The sequence below is a fragment of the Saccoglossus kowalevskii genome, chromosome 11, assembly GCF_978046115.1.
Source record: "Saccoglossus kowalevskii chromosome 11, keSacKowa6.1, whole genome shotgun sequence".
NCBI lineage: Eukaryota > Metazoa > Hemichordata > Enteropneusta > Harrimaniidae > Saccoglossus > Saccoglossus kowalevskii.
Window position 1 is genome coordinate 3,232,101 of NC_140651.1, and position 22,985 is coordinate 3,255,085.

General features: G+C 36.0%; 2 protein-coding genes across 2 annotated transcripts in view; both read left to right on the top strand.

Annotated features, from left to right (window-relative positions):
• LOC146735869 (uncharacterized) overlaps nt 1-9,210 on the top strand; it is a 75,159-nt gene extending 65,949 nt beyond the window's left edge. Inside the window, exons 15-20 of the mRNA XM_085505573.1 lie at nt 3,389-3,475; nt 7,658-7,756; nt 8,116-8,214; nt 8,579-8,671; nt 8,894-8,992; nt 9,088-9,210. Coding sequence (XP_085361699.1) covers nt 3,389-3,475; nt 7,658-7,756; nt 8,116-8,214; nt 8,579-8,671; nt 8,894-8,992; nt 9,088-9,210 — 600 coding nt within the window. The remainder of the gene's footprint in view (nt 1-3,388; nt 3,476-7,657; nt 7,757-8,115; nt 8,215-8,578; nt 8,672-8,893; nt 8,993-9,087) is intronic.
• Nucleotides 9,211-18,331: 9,121 nt separating this feature from the next.
• On the top strand, nt 18,332-22,647 carry LOC146735872 (uncharacterized). The gene is made up of 3 exons (XM_085505379.1): nt 18,332-19,272; nt 19,576-19,658; nt 20,172-22,647. The coding sequence occupies exons 1-3, from the start codon at nt 18,815-18,817 to the stop codon at nt 21,347-21,349; spliced, it is 1,719 nt and encodes a 572-aa protein (XP_085361505.1). The 5' UTR covers nt 18,332-18,814; the 3' UTR covers nt 21,350-22,647.
• Nucleotides 22,648-22,985: the final 338 nt, after the last annotated feature.

Consider the following 22,985-nt stretch of genomic DNA (forward strand, 5'->3'; position numbering starts at 1 on the left):
GGGAGGGACGTCACTGATTTAATTAGGTTAATTGAGGAGGTACTCCTTAGTACTGATGAGAATAATATCCCAGGTATTTTAGTTGCCATTGATTTTGAGAAGGCTTTCGATTCTTTAGAGTGGCCTTTTTTGTTTGATTGCCTGAAAACTTTTAATTTTGGTCCATCATTGATTCGTTGGGTGAAATCGTATTACTGTAACGTGGAAAGTTCGATTATCAATAATGGTTTTACCACGGGTTATTTTAAAGTTCAGAAGGGGGTCAGACAGGGGGACCCTTTGTCCCCTACATTGTTTATTCTGGCGCTGGAAGTGTTTTTAATCTCCATGCGGGCAAATCCAAATATTCAAGGTATTAAGTTGGGTGATGAACTTGTAACAGATGTAACATTTGCTGATGACCTATCATGTTTCCTGCAAGATGAATGTTCTGTAATACATTTGTTTAAGCTTTTGAATTGCTTCCAAAAAGTATCAGGGTTAAAAGTAAACACAGAAAAAACTGAAGCCCTTTGGCTTGGGCCCTGGAAAGGTCGAAAAGACACACCTTTTGGTATTAAATGGCCTAAGGAGCCAATCAAGATTGTTGGTGTTTATGTTTCCTATGATACAAATTGGGCTGCTACTTTAAATTACGCCAAGCCAATGGAAAATTTACAGTTAACCTTGAATCTGTGGAAGCAAAGAAATTTAACTTTAATTGGTTGAATACAGATTGTGAAGAGCTTTGCTATATCAAAGTTTGTGTATCTTATGAGAATGGTCTCTGTACCAAAGAAAGTTTTACTTGAGGTAAATAGAAAGTGTTTCAATTTTATTTGGCAAGGTCATGACCGGGTGGCCCGCAATGTTATGATTGCAGACATAGGAGAAGGTGGCTTGAAAGCCCCTGATATCTTTACAATGTACGATACATTTCGTATAATGTGGTTGAAAAGGTACTTTGACCCTTCAGTGACCCATGCATGGAAAAAATTATTCTTAAAAAGGTTAAAGCCTTTAGTTGTAACTACGGACTTGAATATTTGAAAATCAACCTGTCTGAATTTTATCGTGAAGCCTTGGTAGCTTGGTCTACTCTTCAAAATTTAGATATTAAAAATCAAATATCACATCATATAATTTGGAACAACAAGGATATCCTAATTGATAACAAATCTGTGTTTTTCCCTACAATAGCCAATAAGGGTATCAGTTGCATTGGTGATTTATTTCCAAATAACACACCCGTTAGTATTGCTGTCTTATCTGCTAAACATACATGTAACCTAACCAGACTTGAAATATATCTTGTGGGTTGTGTTTTTAATGCAATTAAAAAAACCACGAGGGAAGCTTGGTCACATGTTTCCTATCCTATCCGAAGGTTTTCGTACGATTCAGTGCCAAATATTTGTATTGATGGTAAGAATATACTGGCATCTGTGCTAAGTAAAAATTGTATAAAAAATAACTTTCTTCGTGCAAAGACTATTCATCCAAATAGTTCAGAGTATTTTATAAAAGATTTTAAACTCAATTTTGCTGAAATGTCTAAATATTATGTTTTACCATTTAGGACAGCAATTGACACGAAATCAAGAGAATTTCAATTTAAGTTACTACATAAAATTTTGTTTACTAATTATGATCTTTTTAAAATGAAATCATCAAAGGTTAGTAGTCCGAATTGTTCGTTCTGTCATCAGGAAACGGAAACTACTTACCATCTTTTTTATTATTGTAAATATACAAAAAAATTTTGGTTTGCCTTTAGTGATGTATTTAAAAACATCCTTGGTCCAGATGCTCTTTCCCTCAGGCAGATAATTTTAGGTTGTACTGATTTTTCAGTGTTGGCGAATTATTTGGTACTTTTAGGGAAGCAATATATTTATAATTGTAAAATGAGTAAGAGTCTACCGAGTGATGTATATTTTCATAAAGTGGTAACTGAAGCATCCGAGATTGAAAAGCATATAGCTATATCTAAAAACAAATTGGAATTACATTTACGGAAGTGGTCTATTATCTCTGATAGTGTGTAAATTTTTTTGATTTCAGTGTATTAGCAATTATTTTGTTTTTGTTTTATTTTTTTACTCTTGTTTGCTTGTCTTTGTCGTTTTGTATTATGTAATTAATGTTTACTGTATTGTTTGTAATCAAATGAAATAAAATTGTGTAAAGAGAAAAAAAAAAAAGATATCTGTGATGTTGTAAGTTACATGTGTCCACTTATCAGTAAATTATATTTTACACCTTATAGTCTACATGAAGGGAAAACATAACAATTGTTCACAAAGCAAAATTCATTACACATGAAGCAAAAATTTCCTTTATTGCAGACAGATCGAATCATTGAAATGTATCTTATTTGGATCATTGACTTGGCTTTGTCATTTACATTTACTTCTATTAGAACAAATACAGCATTTACAAATATAACTACAAGCAAACGTGTAATAATATTTTAATACATCATATTAAGATAAGATCAATCTTAAGTATAGCACTATTTTCATGTCCCTATCTATTACAGTACTTATAAAGATATGACAATTGTGCATAATATCGAGGTCACATGACTATTCAGTTATCATCTTGTCGTATGCCTACAATTTACATGCTGGTCACTCTCTGCAGTAGGACTTAATACAGTCATGCATAATAATGAGGTTTTATAACCATATATGTGATATGTTAGTAATATCTCTTTTGCAATTCCTTCATTATAGCACTACTAGATATTAGTTATGCATATAAATGATATCAGTGGGACCTCTATAAATTGCTTAATTTATGTAAATTAGGTAATTAACACAAAATTTTACCCTAAACGAAACCCGTACAAAAGTTATCCCACAGTCGCCTATCATGTACCAATTTGCACTGTAATCTGATTAGTGGTTCTACATAATATTGGTGGGAAATCTAAACATTTGGTAATTATCATGCAAATTAGGCAATTAATGTGCACAAATTTCAACCAATCAGGTCTGTGCACTGACTCAAATCATATATGTTCTATTGAATTTTGTTGAGTGGTTCTTGAGGTATCATTAAAAAGCCGGAAATTGGCTAATTATATACAAATTAGATAATTACTATGTACAGATTTTACCCCAAAACCTGTCCCAGAGCAAAACATTGTTCCAGAGCATCTATATACTAAGATTCATTGATTCAGAAATGCTTTTGAGATAGTAGTGGAAAATTACTTCTTATTATATGATTACTTTTGTATAATTATCCAACTTGCAGATGAAGTTAGTTTAATATAACTGTAATTTTTTGCATTGACCAGAAGAAAGGAAAATATAATGTATTGAGAGTATAAACGGCACAGATTATGAGAATGCACACCTTACCATTCTCCTTTTCTCAATTCCATATGTACAAACTTAAGATACTTGCTTGGGCTGCCCAGAATGGACAAACTAGTATTGTGAAGTTAATGGTGGAAAAAGGATATGATAAAGATTGCCGTGATATTGTAAGTATTGTTACTTCCTGTCGTCAGTTTAATTGTTGTAACAAAATAACGACAATTTAGAATCATTTATGGTAATTTACATTTCAGACTCCATGTGTGCAAGAGTTATTTCTTGGACATGTATTGACCAATTTCTTTCAAACCTCATTAAATACATGATTTAATACATGCAAGTCAACTATGTTTTTGTTTCAATAATTAATTGCATTGTACAGCCGAAATCTCTTGATCATAGATATCATAGAGGGATTGTGCTACTAGTCCTTGTGTTGTATATGTTTTATGCAAGGCATGTATTTAATGCATGAAATTTATAACAGACACGATCATACCAGGTCTTGCTCTAATAGAGCATGTGACAGTTTTACTTGCACATATTAAAAGACTTCAGTTGCCGCCATTTATCGGGTCTGGAGAAACTGCTTTCTCGGCTTCCATCAAAAAATCAATAACAATTTTTGAGCCGATACCATGTTCTGTGATGTCAGACCTAGTTGGACAACAGAGAACTTGTAAACCAACTGCAGCAAAAAATAAAATGGGTGAGCAAATTAATACAACGGAGACTAGCCATGACTGTATTGATAACATGTGCAAACTGAAAACGTGGCACAGAGTTAGATATTGACAACCCAGCCAACTGAACAATCACTTACAACTACACTCTTCAGGTATTAATCTACCACTAACAATGAAAAGAAAGACCTTAATCATCGTGACTGATACAATTTCTTGCTTTAAAAATAACAACAAAACACCCTCCAATGCTATGGAGGATGTATCACTGGTAATCAGGGAATCAGTCTCATGCAGTCAACAAAATTCCTCAACAACCAACTAACGCAAGCCTAATCCATTAAATAGTGCAATGGTTATTGCCTACAATGCACAATTGGAGATGACTACAAATATGCACTATGTATCCGAGAAGATGAAATTTGGCATCACATCTCATGACTTGCAAAGAATTGTTATAGTGTCACTGTTATTAGTTCACAGATCTTGCATTGCCGTCCATTGCATGCAACACTATTTTACAATGGCATAGCTGACGCACTGTCACGCTTTCAGCCATTAAAAAGCAACAAGTGGTGGCTACCAGAACCAGACTTCCAGTCACAGCAAACATTTTATTAGGACTTGCACAATTATTGAAACAGGTTTTTTGTTCACAATTCACTGACTTAATGTTGGAAGCAGCCATCATTCTGGCCTTCTTTGTTTTTTTTAGTTATGGAGAGTTTACTATCAGCAAGGGTCATTTTGACCCACAGGAGGTGCAGCTTTGTATAGAAGATGTCATTTTTATGTCAGATATACATGTTCAGTTAAAGTTGAAAGCTTCAAAAGTTGAACCCTTCAGGAAAAGTGTTGTGTTGTCACTGTTTAATAATGAGCATAAAATAACAAGCATATTTGTCCAGTTGCAGTAACAAGCTGGTATTTAGCCACACATCAGGGCATCAGACCCAGTAAACGTGACCCTCTCTTAGTTATACCAGTGGGTACTGCAATAACCAGGATTGAGACATTTGCTTGGTAGAATTGGCCTTGATCCAGCACAGTACTCTAGTAACTCATTTCGGATTGGGGCTGCAGGCTGGCATATTCCAGTCATATGATTAAAACTCATGGTCGATGGTCATCTGCCAGTTACAATCAATTTATGAAGATTTTGAGCAATTCACTTCAAACATTATACATAGACAGTACATTATGGCATACATACACACACAATAATGTTGTCATGAGATCAAACATGGCCAACTGCTGGCAAATTTAGTTATTGAGAAAGACTAAAATCAGGTATGTTGACATGTGTGGAACCATATTTCAAAATGCTTGTAGCCACTATTTTTCCAGCAAAATCTTTAAATATATTACTATTGTTTATATGTATTGTTTCAGACTATCACTTTTGCCCTACAATGAATAGATTGTGCATCATTAGTTTGTATCCATCTATTCATTCATTCATTTGTTATTTAATCTAGATTATCAATAGGCAACTTTTTAATAGATATCTTATGTTCTAATCTCTGACATACATTGACTGATTGCAGTCAAAATTTACATTAAACCTCATAATTCACACGCGTTGTCGTTTGCTTCAAATTCTGACTTATTATATCCCATATGTGTGAAGTGCAAAAAGGGGTAATGAGTTTGGTATTTCCATGTGTCTGTGTAAACGAAATCTCAAAAACTGAGCGGATTTTTATCAAATTAAGTACATAGGTACCTTGGGGTAATATGCAGACTGTCAAGTTTAGGCCATGTCCTCATTCATATTAAGTAGCTAATTTGCATATAAATAGTAATCAAGATCTTATCCCTATTGAGTTGTTTCGGTAAGCTTTTTACAATTATTATTAACGAAAGAATAGTGAAATGGCTTGATACAAATAATATTCTCAGTGATAATCAGGCAGGCTTCCGGACAAATCACAGCACTGAAGATAATATTTTTATTCTGTCAACGCTAATTGAGAAATATAGAGCCACTAGAAAGAGATTATACATTTGTTTTGTAGACTATAAAAAAGCATTTGACATTGGAAATCAAATTGATATTGTTGTAAATTATACATATCTAGGCGTTGTCTTTGCCGAAAATGGTTCATTTAAGTTGGCATGTGCAATTTTGGCCGGAAAAGCTTCAAAGGCAGCGTACGCGGTCAGGAAAGGAATTGGTAACAAGATTTCACCAAAATTACTTCAAAAAATATTTGATTCAAAAATTAAACCAATTTTAAACTATGGAGCGGCAGTTATAGGAAATCGGTATTGTAAACCAATTGAAAATGTTCAGTTAAAGTGGTGTAAATATATATTAGGTGTGGGGCAAAATACAACCAATAGTGCAGTTATGGGTGAACTCGGACGATATCCACTTAGTATTGGCAGAAATCTAATCCGTATCAAATTTTGGAAACGTATTCTGAAAATGTCATCTAATCGACTCGTTTACAAAGCCTATAGAGAGTCTGAAAAAATGGCACAGATAGGAAAACCATGTTTTGCTTTAGCTATTAAGAAATTATTAATTAAACACAATATGCATACTGTTTGGGAGAATAGGTTTATCTCCCAAATTATCGATGAAACAACGTTGTTAATTGGAAAGAAAGAGAGATTTTTATTTCAAAAGTTGGAAAGATGCTTTATTTGACGATGTTCGTAGATCCCCAAACAGTAGAAATAAGTTACGAACGTTTCGTCAATTTAAAACAAATATTTTTTATGAGAGTTATTTGGATATCGTTCGTGTTCCCCTGTACAGACAAGCTTTAACTAAACTCCGGTGCTCTAATCATAAGTTACACATTGAGACCGATAGATATTATGGAACTCCAGTGGAAAATAGAACCTGCCAAATATGTATAGATGCTGTTGAAGATGAAACTCACTTTCTGGTAGTATGTCCAGCATATAACCATATTCGAAAACCGCTTTTTGATCAAATTAACCACATTGAACCACAATTCGAGTTCCTTTCGCCTATCCGTAAACTTACATATATTTTTTCTCAGGATAACCATGCAAGATTTGTATACACAGCTTTTCAGATTAGATATAATTTGTTAGTGTGAGTTCTCCAATAGATGAGTTGTATATGTGTGTGTATGTGTATATATATAATACTTTATTTTATTGAGGCGATTAAAGTCACGCCTGTAACTTTCGCATTGTAACCTGTTCCCCCAGGTTAGTGGGGTATATTTCTTTAGAGAAATGGAAATAAAATAATAATAATAATAATAATATAAATTATATCATTTCAGATTTTGTTTGAATTTGGTACCAATGTACATTGGGATAATGCACGCGGTTAGTTTTGGAGCAAAGTCCATGCATATTAATTAGCTGAATTCAGCCTGCAAAATCTCAAAAACATCTGACCGAATTTTGTGCAAATTTAATACATATGTACCTCGGGGTAATTTACAGACAAGATTAGTTTTAGGGTAATACATTGCATTAGTGTATATTAAGTAGCTAATTTGCATATTTGTTATCTCATGTCAAGCTGTTTGCAAAATCTGAAAAATTTAAAGCAGATTTTGGGATAATTATGTGCTTTGCAAAGTTTAACTGATTTTAGTTTTGTTTTTTATATTATACAAAGCTAGCAATCAGTGCCATGTCGTGCTATACAAAATATTATTATTTTTTTGACAGCGTCACAACACTGTACTGCATGTAGCAGCGCAATATGGACTGAATACTATTGTGAAGAAACTGTTAGAGAGAACTGCTGATTTGGAGTCAGTTAACATGGTTAGTAACTAGTATGTGTCAACTATGTATTTCTGAACTATAGTGTGTTTGGACTGATTTGTTGATATCCTAGAGCAGATTTCTATTTATCTATTTGATCATGTTGAGTCAATTAATATGTATTTTTAGTCCAAGTCAGATGCAAGGTTATAGTCTCCATTGTCTTTGACATGCCTTGTTCTGTTCAAACTTGAAAGTCAAGAGAAACCAAATATTTATGATTTGATGACTTATAATTGATTGACATTGTCCCAAAAAACATCTCCACATTAACCCTTTTCTCAGGAATGCCGATTTAATTTGATACCAGGTGATTTTGGCTTAGAAGTCTTTGTAGATTTTGTGTGTATTTGTTGCAGGCTGGTGATACTCCACTGAATAAAGCTTTAATGGGAGGATATGAAGAGACAGCACAGATACTACTGAATCAAGGTGCAAGGACTGACTGTATTAATAAGGTACATACAGGGTATATCTATTTGGTAGTGAAAAGTATCAATGGTGTAAGAATATCAGATTAGTTTATTTCGTTACAGGTTTCCAAATTGAAATTTGCAAGAATAGTTAGTTGTGACAAATTCTTGCAATTATCACAGGTTACTGAACTATAATTGTGTTAGCTGTTCGGATATGCAGTGATTATACTAGAGTGTATCTAAAATATTAATTATTTTTGGATTAGATAAAATACACAACAAATTCCGCAACTGTACTTGATAGATTAAGGGATTGATGTCTTGTCTATTGTAGACAAGAAGACTATATTATCTGCTGATCACCAAAAACTGTTTACAGTCTTGAAAGTTGTTTTTTACATTCCAGCATGGTGATACTTCACTACATAGAGCTTCATTGGGAGGATGTACCAAGATTATTCATACATTGCTAAGCAACGGTGTCAATTCCTGCAATGAGGTAATGCATATGGAAATGTATTTTCCAAAGTGATGCAATAAATTATCATTCATTCAATATATAAAGAGTTGTAAGTTGATACTATGAAACTTGCTCAGTGATAAGGCAGAATACTAATTTCATTATTTATTGTTAGGTGCATACACATGAAGTCTCTGGGTTACATATCATTGTCTTTAATAATGGTATACATGAATACTGATTTACTTTTCTTGTGTGTAGGCTGGCAGCACACCACTGCATGAAGCTGCCTTTTGGGGACGTACAAAAACAATTCAGTTGTTACTTGATGAATCTGCAAATATAGAGGCCACCAATAAGGTATGAAATATGACATTTAAAATGTATAGTCTATCTTGAATCATTTATAAACTACTAATATTGTATTACATATATTTATTTTGAATTACACACAGGATAAAGACACACCATTACATCTTGCAGCCATGGCTGGGCGTACAGAGACAGTACGGTTACTCTTGAATAAAGGTGCCCCCATACAGTCTGTAAATAAGGTACATATTGATTACAATTATTAGTCCCTGTTCAGGCACAGCCTGAAAAGGGGACTTTATAATTCAGGTTACCGGTATGTCCATTTTTCCGTCTCCAACATTTTCTCAGAAATTCTACAGCAGATATCAGTGAAACTTGGCAGGTTGATGAACATGTCTCTGCTGAGTATGCACGTAATTTTTTTTCCAGATCTGAAAATCCCAAGTGGGTCTTTTTCAAGATTTTCATCAAAAATTACCTCTCCCGGCAACATTGACAGAACGTCTGCGCATGCTCAGAATAAATTAATTACTGTAAAATACTTTATTTTTGCTTGCAACATTTTTTTGCTATTTTCGCTGAAGGAATGTTTCAGTTAAAATAAAATCCAGCGAATATACCCTTTTCTTATATTTTACAGTCAACTTGTCGAAAATCAATGAAAATAAATTCAAAACACCCAGAAAAAGTCTTTTCAGCGAATGATAATCCAGCTGAAATAAAATATTTTACAGTAGATTAGATCTGTGAGTAACGCTGCTGTTAATACGACACGTGATTTCTCCATTGCGTGCAATTTATTATAGTACTGTTCATACATGTATTCTGTTCGGCTCAGTGGTCTCATTCACTAGTTACTTTTTGGTTTGTGTTGGCACAGACCTGGTTTGTAAAGACACGGCCCCTGCGCTTGATGCAATTCAAGGATTCACACCTTTTTGAGTTAACCAATCAGTTTGCATTAATTTTGACCACTCACAGGGCTCCTTTTTTAGCCAATCATTGTAATTCTATTAGCCAATCAGCGCTATCTTGCATAGCGTCTCTCCTTTGTTTTAGCCCATTCATAATCGTGTCATTCATTCTTTGATGCAACTCGTTTGCGTGAATGTTCTTGTCGGCTAATATATTCTATATTTTGTGTAACTTCAACTTTATTTACATCACAATTCGTTACTGTGATCGACACAAGCTAGAGACTATTCAGTTTTGCCTGAACGGTTGTGAAACTGGTTAGCTTATACAATTACTTGGACTAATTGCTTGCGAGAGCGTGAACAAAGAAAGTTTTACAACTTCGTGACCCGGCCTTTGTTTCGTGTCTAATTGACTGTAAGTGACAATCTACTTTCTAAGTATTTCGCTATGGCGCCAAGAGGAAAAGGGAGACCTCGCATCACACCGTATACTCCACCGACAACGCGATCGAGCACCCGTGCGTCGACCAACAACAGTACAAGCTCTGCACTAGACGATCTAGCGGTTCAACAACAACTGGATATCATACCAATATCCAATACGGCGACCGACACTGTCAATCCAGTAACTACCATACAGAATACTAGTATATCGCCTCAAAACTGCCAGGCGGTCACTGCTGACATGTTTTTAAGTCTACAATCGTCCATAGCCGACTTAGCTAGAAGTGTTGCAACACAAGGTCAACAGATTGCAAACCTAACAGCGTCCACAGCGACGCAAGCACCAGTAGCAGTGACGTCACACGCACCAACATCATCGCCATCAGTAGCAGTGACGTCACCAGCAGCTCCCACAGGAACGACACACAGACAACAACCGAGCGGTGGTTTTGAAAATGACTTGCTTCATACCCCTGGTGTTTACTCAGAGAATCTACCCTACGTTGAGTTAGTCTCACAGGCCGTGCGATGAGATATTATCCAAGGTAAGGATATTAATTTAGCATGCTTGCTAATTCCTGGATACAGCAGTAACGATACACAACGTCATGTTGTCATCGGCGATGATGCCTTCACCTTAAGACCGGCACACGATAATAGACTTTCCCGATCATTGACAATCTCCGAGTTTATTCTGGCTTTCTCAATTTACAAGAACATAATGTGCTCTGTCTATAAAGATCGACGCCCCGAATTGGACGCGTATGAGCGGGATATTGTTGAAATGAACTCGCATTTCAAAGGTTATGCTTTTTACCAGTACCACCGGGCGTTCTCTGCTAGAGCCGCTGCTCTCTTGATCAATCATAACATTAAAGTCGATTGGTCACCACGTGACAATCAACTGTATTGTTCCATTATCTCAGGGTGTGTTGCTGTCACATGCGATACCTGCAACGACCCAGGACACAGCACCGACATGTGTCCTAACTTTTTCAATAGAAAGTCGAATCCCAGCAATAATCTGGTGTGTTGTAGTGTTTTTACAAATAGAAGAACTAGTAACTTTATTTGATTTCAAGAACTTCAAGAAGGCGGCATAAGAGACGTGTTTGCAAAGGTAAGTTCTCCAGTTTCAACAAAATTGAATGTATATTGGGGTACGATTGGTGTACATTCCGTGACATACGGACGTGAATATTATGATTGCCAGCTTTATATTCTTGTGAAAAGCCAAAAAAGCAAACAATTGTCTCCAATCTACGAAACTAGTTAGTAAACTGTCAAATTATTGTACATGGGGGACATAGTTTTCAACTACGGTAAATCGTTATCCGGTCTGTTGCTTGTGTCGCGATTTCCGAAATATCCACAACTCGGGGGGGGGGGTGTTCCTGTATCGATCAATTTATTCATTATATAATAGTAGGTTGCCTATGATTGTATTCGTATTTTTTATGTTGTGAGCATTAAGGTAGCGAGAAGGGTTTTGTGACGTTTTTAAATAAAACATTCTCTGTCTGTTGTCTCGTTCAGAACAGTAATTTAGGTTATATATATCAAAAGACTAAGTATAGAGGTACACGTTCGCACAAACTGGACAGTCATTGTTTACATAATTACCACGTGACATCAAAAATGGCGAACCTTGTAAAAATGACTAAGTACGCGATTGCGAGAGCACACTGCGGAATTTCCTGGTGAAATTTACGTCATGCATTGTCCGTAATCAAGCCCATTGAAATGCGTCTCCGATAATCAAAAGAGCTATTATTCCGATTTCTATGCAGGTTTGTTTTTTTGTCCTTAAATTATTTCATACTTGGCACCTTTAACAGACTATTATTCTGTGACAAAGCATTTTCTTTAAAAACCCAGACATATTTCGCACCATCATTATCTTTTGAACGATAACTGCGAGTTTGAATGTCCTAGTCCGAACGCACTTGATTTGGCGGCGGTCCCAATGAGTCGTACTCGATCAAAACTTCAACTCGAGAAAAACGCGAAAAACAGTTTTGGTTAATAAAACACTGTAGATTTGCTGCATTATTATAAATATACACTAAAAATGGCCAAACATATTAACCACTGATATCATAGAACTCATAAAGAGTGTCAGATAATGAATAATTTCAAGCTCGAGCGTGAAAAATGAAGAAAACTGCTGGCATTTGAGTCCGTACTCAGGAACGTTCGGGTTTTCCATTGTTATGCAAACGAACAACGAAGGATAATCCTCTGACAAACATTACTGTCCCACTGTACACGCTGGCAGTTTACAAACAAGCTAATCCTTCAAGTGTCTCTGATAAGACATCTAATAAAACGGTTTTCATGGTGAAACAAAATGGCCGTTGTTTGAAAAAAATTGCTGTGTCAGAGTGCGACACTGAGTGGCAGATTTTTCTTTGCCTCGTCTGTCAACGCTTTCTTTCTTTTCTTCGCCATTGCGTTAGAAACAAAATGTATTAGTAAAATAGAATATTGACTTGGAAAATAAAACGATTTAAAAGAAAGTTGTGCAAAGTTACAGTACTCCTTTCGCACAACCTCCCGCCCGCTTCCGCTTTCCAATCACCTTTTTCTCTCGCTTTTGCGACCGCTTGTTGAATTCGACCGGACAATTTCCGCTTTATTTTCGACCGCGCAAACCCTGAAATATCACCGCCCACCTGCTCGCTCGCGCGCATTTAAAATTCGGACTAACAGAATAATTTCCGAGGTTCACATTGTCTTATAATTGTCTTTCTGTTTTTATAGATGTTGAACAGCTGACAAAAGTTCAAATACTTTTTGTTTTAACTATCTATAATTATATGCACGCAACCTGACCCTTTGACCTCGATTTGGCCTGGACTGAATATTTTATTTTAAACAATATTCTGACGTGAAATACAAAATGTATTTCAACACAAGTACGACATGGTTGTCTGAGGTTTCTTTCCTGATTGTTGAGTCTTCGCAATGTGTTTTGTATAACTATTGTTGTTTCCCCCCGATGCTGAAGGACCGTAAATCTAAATGGCAGTTACATGCATGGGCGAGTGAAAGAAAATATTTCTAAGCCTAAAATAAAACCTAATATTACACCTCTTTGTGTATTTGTTAATTTTACATATGTTTGTCATGACAGTATGTTTGTAAATATCTAGAAAAATCTCGTCTTTCGTTGATAATTTCGATTGTTTGTTTGGAATGTCGATCCCCGTTGGTTTCTCCATACTCAGGCTGAGTTTAGGAAGAGCGTCGATCAACACCGTGACAATCAGCCGAGAGAAGAAAAACATTGACCGTAATTCATGGGGATCATGTCCGTAATTTGTGGGCTGAAACCCCAAATAATTAAACAAGTATTATTATTTTAATATATATTTTATTTTACATCGCAAAACTAAACCATGCAAAAACAGAGCTAGAGTTGTTCGCGGTGAAACAACCGCATTGAAGACAATGCAACTTCAACTAGCCATTTCTTACCTTGAAATAAAAATAAAAATTCGAAGAGCATCGGGGAAAATATTAATAATCATCCTTATCAATCGCTTGCTTTATTTTATTCGAATCTATGAAATTCACGATTTTTTTTTACATTTGTTGGCAACTTCCGCGCTAAAAAAAGTTATGGCTATAACTAAATTTGACACGTTTTTCTTTTAAGCCCAATAAATTATTCATACATGTCAAGCTCTGTTCGATTCTTTCAGGGCATATGGCCGTTTTTAGTCGAAAATATTTGTTGTGGGAACACTTTTATGGTACGTATACGGTATAGACCGAACTCGTTCAATGATCGTGACTTAATTTTAAAAATTCAATGTCAAATTTTACCAGACGTGGACCGATGTGGATTCGGTGTCGTTATTTTTGGAATTAATCACTAACATTTCCTCGTTTCTCTGCTCTCTCAAAAGGAGTTACCTAGGCTTTTTTCACGTAACTGTCTCATTAAAAAAAAATATTACATCTAGAACAAGCACTCAAAACACGTAACAAGAGGTCCCAGTTCAGTTGCTTTCACGATACAGGTGTAATACAACTATTAGATTTGAAGTGTCGTTCAGAATGTAATAATAGTTAATACTAGTTGTATGTTCACACTTTACTATCAAAACCACCATTTCGACCACCTATGTGCCAGTGATCAGTGTTTGGGCGAGCGGTCAATGTTTTCAATGAGCGAGCGAGCGAAAACAAAACGCGATTAAAATGCGGTCGGTTTCCGGTCGGACAAGACCGCGTGGTCGGAAATTAAGCGATAAGCGGTCGATGTAAAAGCGGAAGGTTGGGCGAAATGAGTACTGTATGACTATGTTTCTCCGACGAAGTCTCGACTGACAATGATGCTGACAATGGACGTTAGATAAACACGCATTGTTTGCGACAAGAAGCTTATCACCCGTTATATCAGAATCGTCAACAACAGAGTATACAGATAAGATGTTATCAATTAAACCCTTTCAAAGATAAACACTATGCAAATATCCACGAAAAGCCAGTTGCAGTCTTTTCTGCTAGTGTTTTAAAACACTAATTTGAGCAACGTTATTTCGCAATTTCGATCTTTTGTAAACCTGGGGTGATGTATCAAGGTCTAAAGTAACCGTTTTATCAATTTGTGAAAAATCAAGAAAAAAGTGAAAATTTCCCTTCTCGCTACCTTAAACTGTTAGTTGTAATGAAGATTTGGCAGAGCTCCAGAAGGAGTACCTACACTTTATGCAAATTTTTTAAAATTATGCTAATTTATTCATGACGTAGCAGTTTCTGTGCTCATGAATATTCATTAATTTGTGGCTCAATACATTTTAAAAGGGGCGATATATTATTTTTGGGGGAAGAGTTAGAAAGGGGGATTAGCAATCCTTAGGGGGTCAATACAAAAGAAGGGACCCATTTGGAGAGCAGCCATGCTCCTCGTGTCTGTTGTTGCACGTGACCCACAGCTGTCAACAGAGTTCGTTCTTCGACTGTGTTCGTTCTTCGACGACTTCGACTGGCTTCCATGTGGGGTAGTATTCTTGTGTTCTGTTTTCCTGACTTGAGTTTTTGAAACCGCTGTTTATGTTTTTAACGTCTTTCATGTCTTTTGTAGGAGTGTCCAATCCGTGATTCGAACTTGCGATCTTTGAGTTCTCAGCGCACTGTCTTGTCCACTGTACCACGAGTGTCTTCACACAGGAGTTTGGATTTAAGTCCTACTCATAGGAGCACTGTCTTCACTAGCATTCAAAAATCTAACTAAACATACTGGATTCGAACCAGCGATCGCTCACATTGCTGACATAGTACAAATCAACTGAGCTATGTGGGTAGTCATGCAAATTAAATAATTTGTTGTCATATTTAGCTTTATTGCCAAATGGTGTTTGCGAGAAAAAGATGGGCAGGCAAGGGAATTGAACCCAGGTCCTCCTGATCACTATGTAAAGAACTGACCCACAAGACCACAATGGATTAACTGGATGTGTTTGCATTTGATAAGACTATATAGTGTGTATATATATAGAAATACAACATATTTCTATTATTGAGTTACAATTGTCCAAAAAAATTGCCAATTTTGTGTTTTTACTTGTGTAAACTATATGCATGTCATAACCCGTTAGTGTACATCTTGCCAATTGGGTGTTTGCCATTTGCGTTGCCCATACCTGACCCGACCCTAACCCTAATGTCAAGACACGTTCCTGTTAATAATTCCGTTGCCCATACCTGACCCGACCCTAACCCTAATGCCAAGACACGTTCCTGTTTATAATTGCTCAATAATGATACTCTGTTGTGCACTGTCTGCGGGTACTGTAAAATGACTAATTTTCATTGGGTTTAATTTTCACTGATTTACCATTTCAGGCATATTAAGTGGGTTTTAAATTCACGGTTTCGTCATTTAGATAATGTGTTCTATGCTAAATTGTACATATTCACTGTGTTTTAATTTAGCGCATTTTCCAGTCAGCGAAATAAGCTAAATTAAAACCCAGTGAATAATTACCCCATTTACAGTAAGTTGCATTGATGTCAACTGATTAAACAAGTCGCATTTAAGTAATTTCCACTATTAACAAGTGGTTAAATTGTGACAATAAATGTGTGGACAAATATTTGAGATTACTTTTGGTGTAGACAACTCTCGTTTAATTATTTTACACCACTACAAGTTGTTAAATTGAGAGAATAAATGTCTCAACAAATATTAAATACTTAGTTTGATGTAAACAACTCACGTTTGATTAATTCCCACAATTACAGGTTGTTAAATTGAAAGAATAAATGTGCGGACAAATATTTTAGACTTATTTTGGTGTAGACAGCTCTCGTTTAATTATTTTACACAATTCCAAGTTGTTAAATTGAGAGAATAAATGTATGGACAAATATTTTAGACTTATTTTGGTGTAGACAGCTATCGTTTAATTATTTTACACCATTACAAGTTGTTAAATTGAGAGAATAAATGTGCGGACAAATATTTTAGACTTATTTTGGTGTAGACAACTCTCGTTTAATTATTTTACACCATTACAAGTTGTTAACGTGAGAGAATAAATGTATGGACAAATATTTTAGACTTATTTTGGTGTCTACAGCTCTCGTTTAATTATTTTACACCATTACAAGTTGTTAAATTGAGAGAATAAATGTGTGGACAAGTATTTGAAACTTATTTTGGTGTAGACAACTCTCATTTGATTAATTCCAACAATTACAAGTTCTTAAATTGACAGAATGAATGTATGGACAAATATTGACCATTATATTTGTGAGTAAATACCTGTTGTTTAATTAATTTCCACCTCTACAAGGTTGAGAGAATAAATGTGTCGACAAATATTTGATACTTATTTAGGTGTAAGAACTCGTGTTTGACCAACTTCCACCATTGCAAGTTGTTAAAATAATGAAATAAATATACTGGTATCATTGGATATTTGATTTAATTGTGAAACTTTCTAACAAAATGTTAACTGCTGGCTTCGAACCCTCAATCAACAATTCCGCAGACACGGTATAAATTCCACAACACCACAGAAGATATTCGTCTGTTGCCTGAATTGTTTTCGTAATATAGGGAACGCCATCGACATTTTAACAAAACTTACCTTGACTTGGGTCTTGTTTATCTCTTGTCACAATCTGGAAACTGTTGAACAAATTGCGCGTCGTCCAGTTTAAGACGTTAGTTATTTTATTATTTATTCATTCAGTTTTGTATGGTGGAGTTTTGTGAGGTTTATTATTTTTTTGCGACGTTCTTTGTTTACTTGTTTACGGTTTGAGAGATTTCAGTTTATTTGATTTACGTTTTTACGGTAGCTCTGAGCGGGACTCGAACCCACTGTCTTTTCAAGCTAATTTTGTTTTATTTTGATGGCACGCTTGTGTACCACGCCACGACGTTGGTCGTTAAGTGGTGTTCATTTTTCTAACTACTCCAGTGTTCCGATGAGTTGAACGGAAAAGCCAAAACGATTGCTGGTTTCTGATTGCTTCGGTTCTGGTGAGTGTGTATCTAGTGTGATTCGAACCCATGTCGTTTGTATTGGGCGTTTTTTTATTTCCCATGTTGGCTACGCCGTAATATGCAACCAGTTCCCCGTTTTATTGTGATTTTGAGTGTTTAATGATGTCTTCCTCACCCGTAACGCCATGACCCAGTTTCAACCACACGGCCATTTTGCAACACAGTTCGTGACCCTCGGCGTCACCCGACTGACTGTATGAGCGTTCTGTTCAACTGTTAAGCTAGGATTTATTACCGTTATTATCATTATATTGTCACGTGATTTGTTTTACCTTATGTGTAATGTCTTAAGTATCTTTATTGTAATTTGTATATACCAATTCGTATATACCGAGGAAACGACCCCGATTGAAGGTCATGTATTTTATGACGTCACCAATTCGTGTGTAGGTACTGCTTCTAGATCTGTGCCGAAGATTTTGCCGATCTTCTGCGATTCAACATGGCGGATGTACAGTGACAACACGTGTATGGACGGTCGGTCGAGTAATCTGCAACGGACTATGAAATCGCCCGGCGTTTTTTCGGCAGTTTTTTTAGCTCCGCTGTCCACTTTGTCAAGCGGAGCTTATCATATGAGTGATTGTCCGTCGTCGTCCGTGTCAATGTTTTACTTTTTCGACTTCTTCTTGAAAACTACAAGCCTGAATGCTTTGATACTTGGTGTATATGTACCTTGGGTAGACCTCTCTTAGGTTTGTTCATTTCATGTTGATATCTTCAATTTTCTACCCCAGACCATTCGTCCCGGTGTTATCGCTATCGCCACACGAGACTCCAGCTTGTCTCCTATACAATTTGACTGCGCACATCCAGAAAGTAGATATAGCTGTGATTGGTGGAATACTAATGAGTTGAGTGTCAATCAAACGCCCACGCTATCTTTAGTAAACAAAGTCACGTGACACGCGCCATTTTAGTTTTGATTAGTTCATCGGATCGGAGTGTCGGTGCTCGCCATCCATAAATCAAATCAAAATGATTTCTAAGGAAATTGTCGCGTCAGCAGTGGACAGTGTCTTAAAACACATCGATGGCATCAACTCTATCAAAGAAGAACAATTGTCCGCAATCGAAGCTATATGTAACAGGAAAGATACTGTCGCTTTTTTGCCGACTGGTTTCGGAAAATCGCTTATTTTCCAAATTCTTCCACTTGTCATCAAAGAACTAGGGTTAGATCCAAACCCAATAATACTGGTAATTTCACCGCTAGTTGCGCTAATTGAGGATCAGGTGAATGCGGCAACGAAACTTGGAGTTACTTCCAGTACACTGACAGTGAAAGCCGAACATAGAATTATTGAGGGGAACTACTCATTGTTGTTTGCCAATGCGGAAACGTGGTTAGACGCCAAATGGCTAGATGTCATCTCGATACTCCGTGACCGCGTCTTCGCAATTGTGAGTGACGAAGTTCACCAGGTCCCAAAATGGTACGTTATAATTATTCCTCTTTAGTGTGTTAACTGGTGCGTTAAAATTCTCGCGCATGTACTCTTTAAAAAAATCAGATATTTATTGAGGTTGTCATAAACACTTCTCTCACCCGATGTGTGTATTGAAAATGATTGTGTGAGATCATTCTGCTGTAATACACAGTGTTAATACAATGTGTAGTAGTAGTAGTGTTATTATCACGATTTGTCAAATTGTAAGTATTGTAGATTGGGTTGTTGCAGGTAAATTATTCTAGTTTTCCATAAACGACAACTAATCATGCGTTTCTTGCCTTCCAGGGGTGAGGCTGATAAGCCTGGTAAAAGTGCTTTCAGAGAAGCATTTGGTCGATTAGGAGAACTCAGATCACATTGTAAAGAAGGTAATTTGTCCTTATTGACTTTAATGGTATTCTTACTTTTACTGACTGAACACTTGTTTCAGTAATACAAAAATCAGGTCAACACAGATTTTAAAGGAAGCCATGTATTAACAAGTTTTGATTTGAAATAGTTATATTTATTGTGTTCATGTTCAGCTGTACTATGGAGCATCATAACTCCATTAATGACCCCCCCCCCCCATCTGTATTTTCAATGTAATATAGACCTTCAATGTAGTGGACCTTCGGGCCATTTTTACAAGTCAGAATTAACATAATTGAGACATATAAATGGTCAAATCTAAAAATCTATAAACACAAATCTAAAACCAAATCGTTCAAATTTTGTTATTGTTTTTTTTTAGTACTACTCAACTTGTAATTGGTGAATCACTCTGATTTTTTGTATTTAAATCAGGAAAAGTACAGAAAATTAAACACAATTTTAGAAAGTAATTTAAATAATTAATTTCATTTGATTCTCATTGACTGAATCTCTTCTATTTTTCATAGGTACACCTCTTGTAGCTTTAACTGCGACAGCTGATAGCACAACAAGGAGAAAAATACATAAAATTTTTCAACTACGCTCTGACAAGGTTGTAATCTATGCTAGTCCAGATCGGCCTAATATTCGCCTTTCAGTCATGAAAGTTTCTAATGACAGAATGAACTTCTTTAATTGGCTTATAGAAGAGGTAAAACAGTTTGGTGTGAACACTCCAACTACTTTGATATATTGCAAATCAATAAAAAGTGTTGGTCTTCTGTATGCATACATCATGAGTTTGTTGAAGGGAAAGGCTTTAACTGATGATCATTGTAAAGCTTTGGTCGGGATCTATCACAGTAAAACAAAACCCAAACAAAAGCAACGAGTGATTGATTCATTGTCAAGTGATGGAGTTTGCAGGGTTGTTTTAGCAACCACCGCTCTTGGAATGGGTTTAAACTTTCCAGGAATTAGACGCGTTGTCAATTATGGTCCCCCTAATTCAATAGAGGAGTTATTACAGCAAATTGGCCGAGCTGGTAGAGATGGTAAGAGTGCGGATGCCATTGTTTATTATTCAGGCCAACAAACAGTAAGATGCAGTGAGGCAATCAAGGTACTATTAAAGAAACCTGGTTGTGTTCGTACCAACATTCTGACCCATTTTGAAAGTACAACACAGTCCATGAATCCTGGACACAATTGCTGCAGTTTTTGTCATCAGCACTGTAAATGTGGAGGAGAGCAATGTTCAACTGAGCTACCTTTCTTTGAAAGAACTACACCTGAGAATGCAAAGAAGGAGACAGTTAGAACTGTAAGTGATAATGAGAAATGTGCACTCAAACTGTGCTTAAAAGAGCATCAGTTAAAATTAGTGTCCAAATCTACACCAACATTTACAACAATCGGAGCTTGTACAGGATTCACAGATATTTTAATTGATAGTGTTATTGAGCACTCTCAGTACATTTTCACACTTGATTATGTCATTGATAATCTTCCTGTATTTTCCGTACAACATGCCGGAGAAATACTCTTTATTTGTTCTGAAAGTTTTGAAGACATTGACATTCTTGCACAGTTCAGTGATCTCTTGCCGGAGGACACCATCATGGAAATAGATGCATCATTCCAACAGTATTTTGATAACAGTAGCCCTGAATATTCCAGTTCTGATGAACACTTCAGTGATTAATATTTCATAGATCTACTATCTACTACATTCATGTGAAACATTGTATTCATTTTGTAAATTCCAGAGTAGCTAGGAAAATTGTCTTTTGTCATTCTTAACATGCAACCACTGTGTTCATACTGTGCCATATGTCATTTTATTACATACAAGTAATTATGAGGTATGAGTAATTATAAGCAAAACAAAAATTGTTTTGTAATACCATCAGACCATTCATCCCCTGTGTTATCACATTGATAAAGATAACACTAGCATAAATGGCCAGGTTTTGTCACTGGTGTTGTCACTGTCACCCTGGTGTTGTCACTGTCACCCTTGTCTTGCCACTATCACCTGGTGTTGTCACTGTCACCCTGGTGTTGTCACTGTCACCCTTGTCTTGCCACTATCACCTGGTGTTGTCACTGTCACCCTTGTCTTGTCACTATCACCTGGTCTTGTCACTGTCACCCTGGTGTAGACACTGTCATCCTGGTCATGTCACTGTCACCCTGGTGTTGTCACTGTCATCCTGGTCATGTCACTGTCACCCTGGTGTTGTCACTGTCATACTGGTCATGTCAGTGTCACCCTGGTCTTGTCGCTGTCATCCTGGTGTTGTCATTATCACCCAGTGGTGCTGTCACTTACCCTGACGTGGGGCAAAAGGACATTTTGGGTTTGTTTGTGACCGAAAAATCTGGCAAAGTGTCTTTATTTTGGGGTGCTTTTTTTAAAAATGCACTATCACCAACGTTTTTTTTTTTTTTCCGTAGAATTACTTCTAAATGTTAACCTCTTATGTTGCTTATTTTGTTGAAACATAGTGTTACCATGAAAATGTACCTGTATGCATAGAATGTAATGGGTCATTGATGCAGGTTGTTTCGTCTTACTCTAAAACATTTTGGTGATATGTATGGAGGGGAAAGAAAGACAAACATAACTGTTCTTTGTGTTTATTTTTGATTATTATTATAAGAACCAGCACATCCATTTTGATTTCTGGTGTCAATGCCTTGTATTCCAGTGAAAATAACCACATTGTCAATTCTTTATTTTTGATGAGGCAAAACAAACAAACAGCCAATCACAGCTCTGTATTAGATTTTAGACAAATCAGCTTTTGATTACATGTAAGTTTAGCGCTCAGCGCTGATATTTGTAAGTGGACTTGATCCCACCCCATTTGATGGACGTGCATTCTGCATATGTAAACAGAAGTATACATAATAAATTATACTCACATGAATTGTTATTACAAGTTTATCATGAATCTTGCAATAAGATAATAAACACTTAAAATAAATATTACCGAACACTCTTTGAATTTGTTATATTGCACATGCATACATGAATATATGTGTAAGGTAGCAGTTTTAATACAGGTTAGCTTAAAAAAAAATTTCAAATTTTGTGTGTGAAATTGTGAGGTCTGCAGTACTGTTTCTTAACTGAAGCTTCTCCAAATTAAAATATTTGAACCCATTTTGCACATAATGGCCGCCATTTAGGCATAGAGCTATGACAATTTTTTTCCCTGGAAACTAGTTTGGCTTTTTTTCTACATCTGGAACCCAGTATGATCTGTAAATGACCAAAAAATGAACAAAATGGGTATAACAAATTTTTTCCATCAATTAGGATTTTGTTCTTT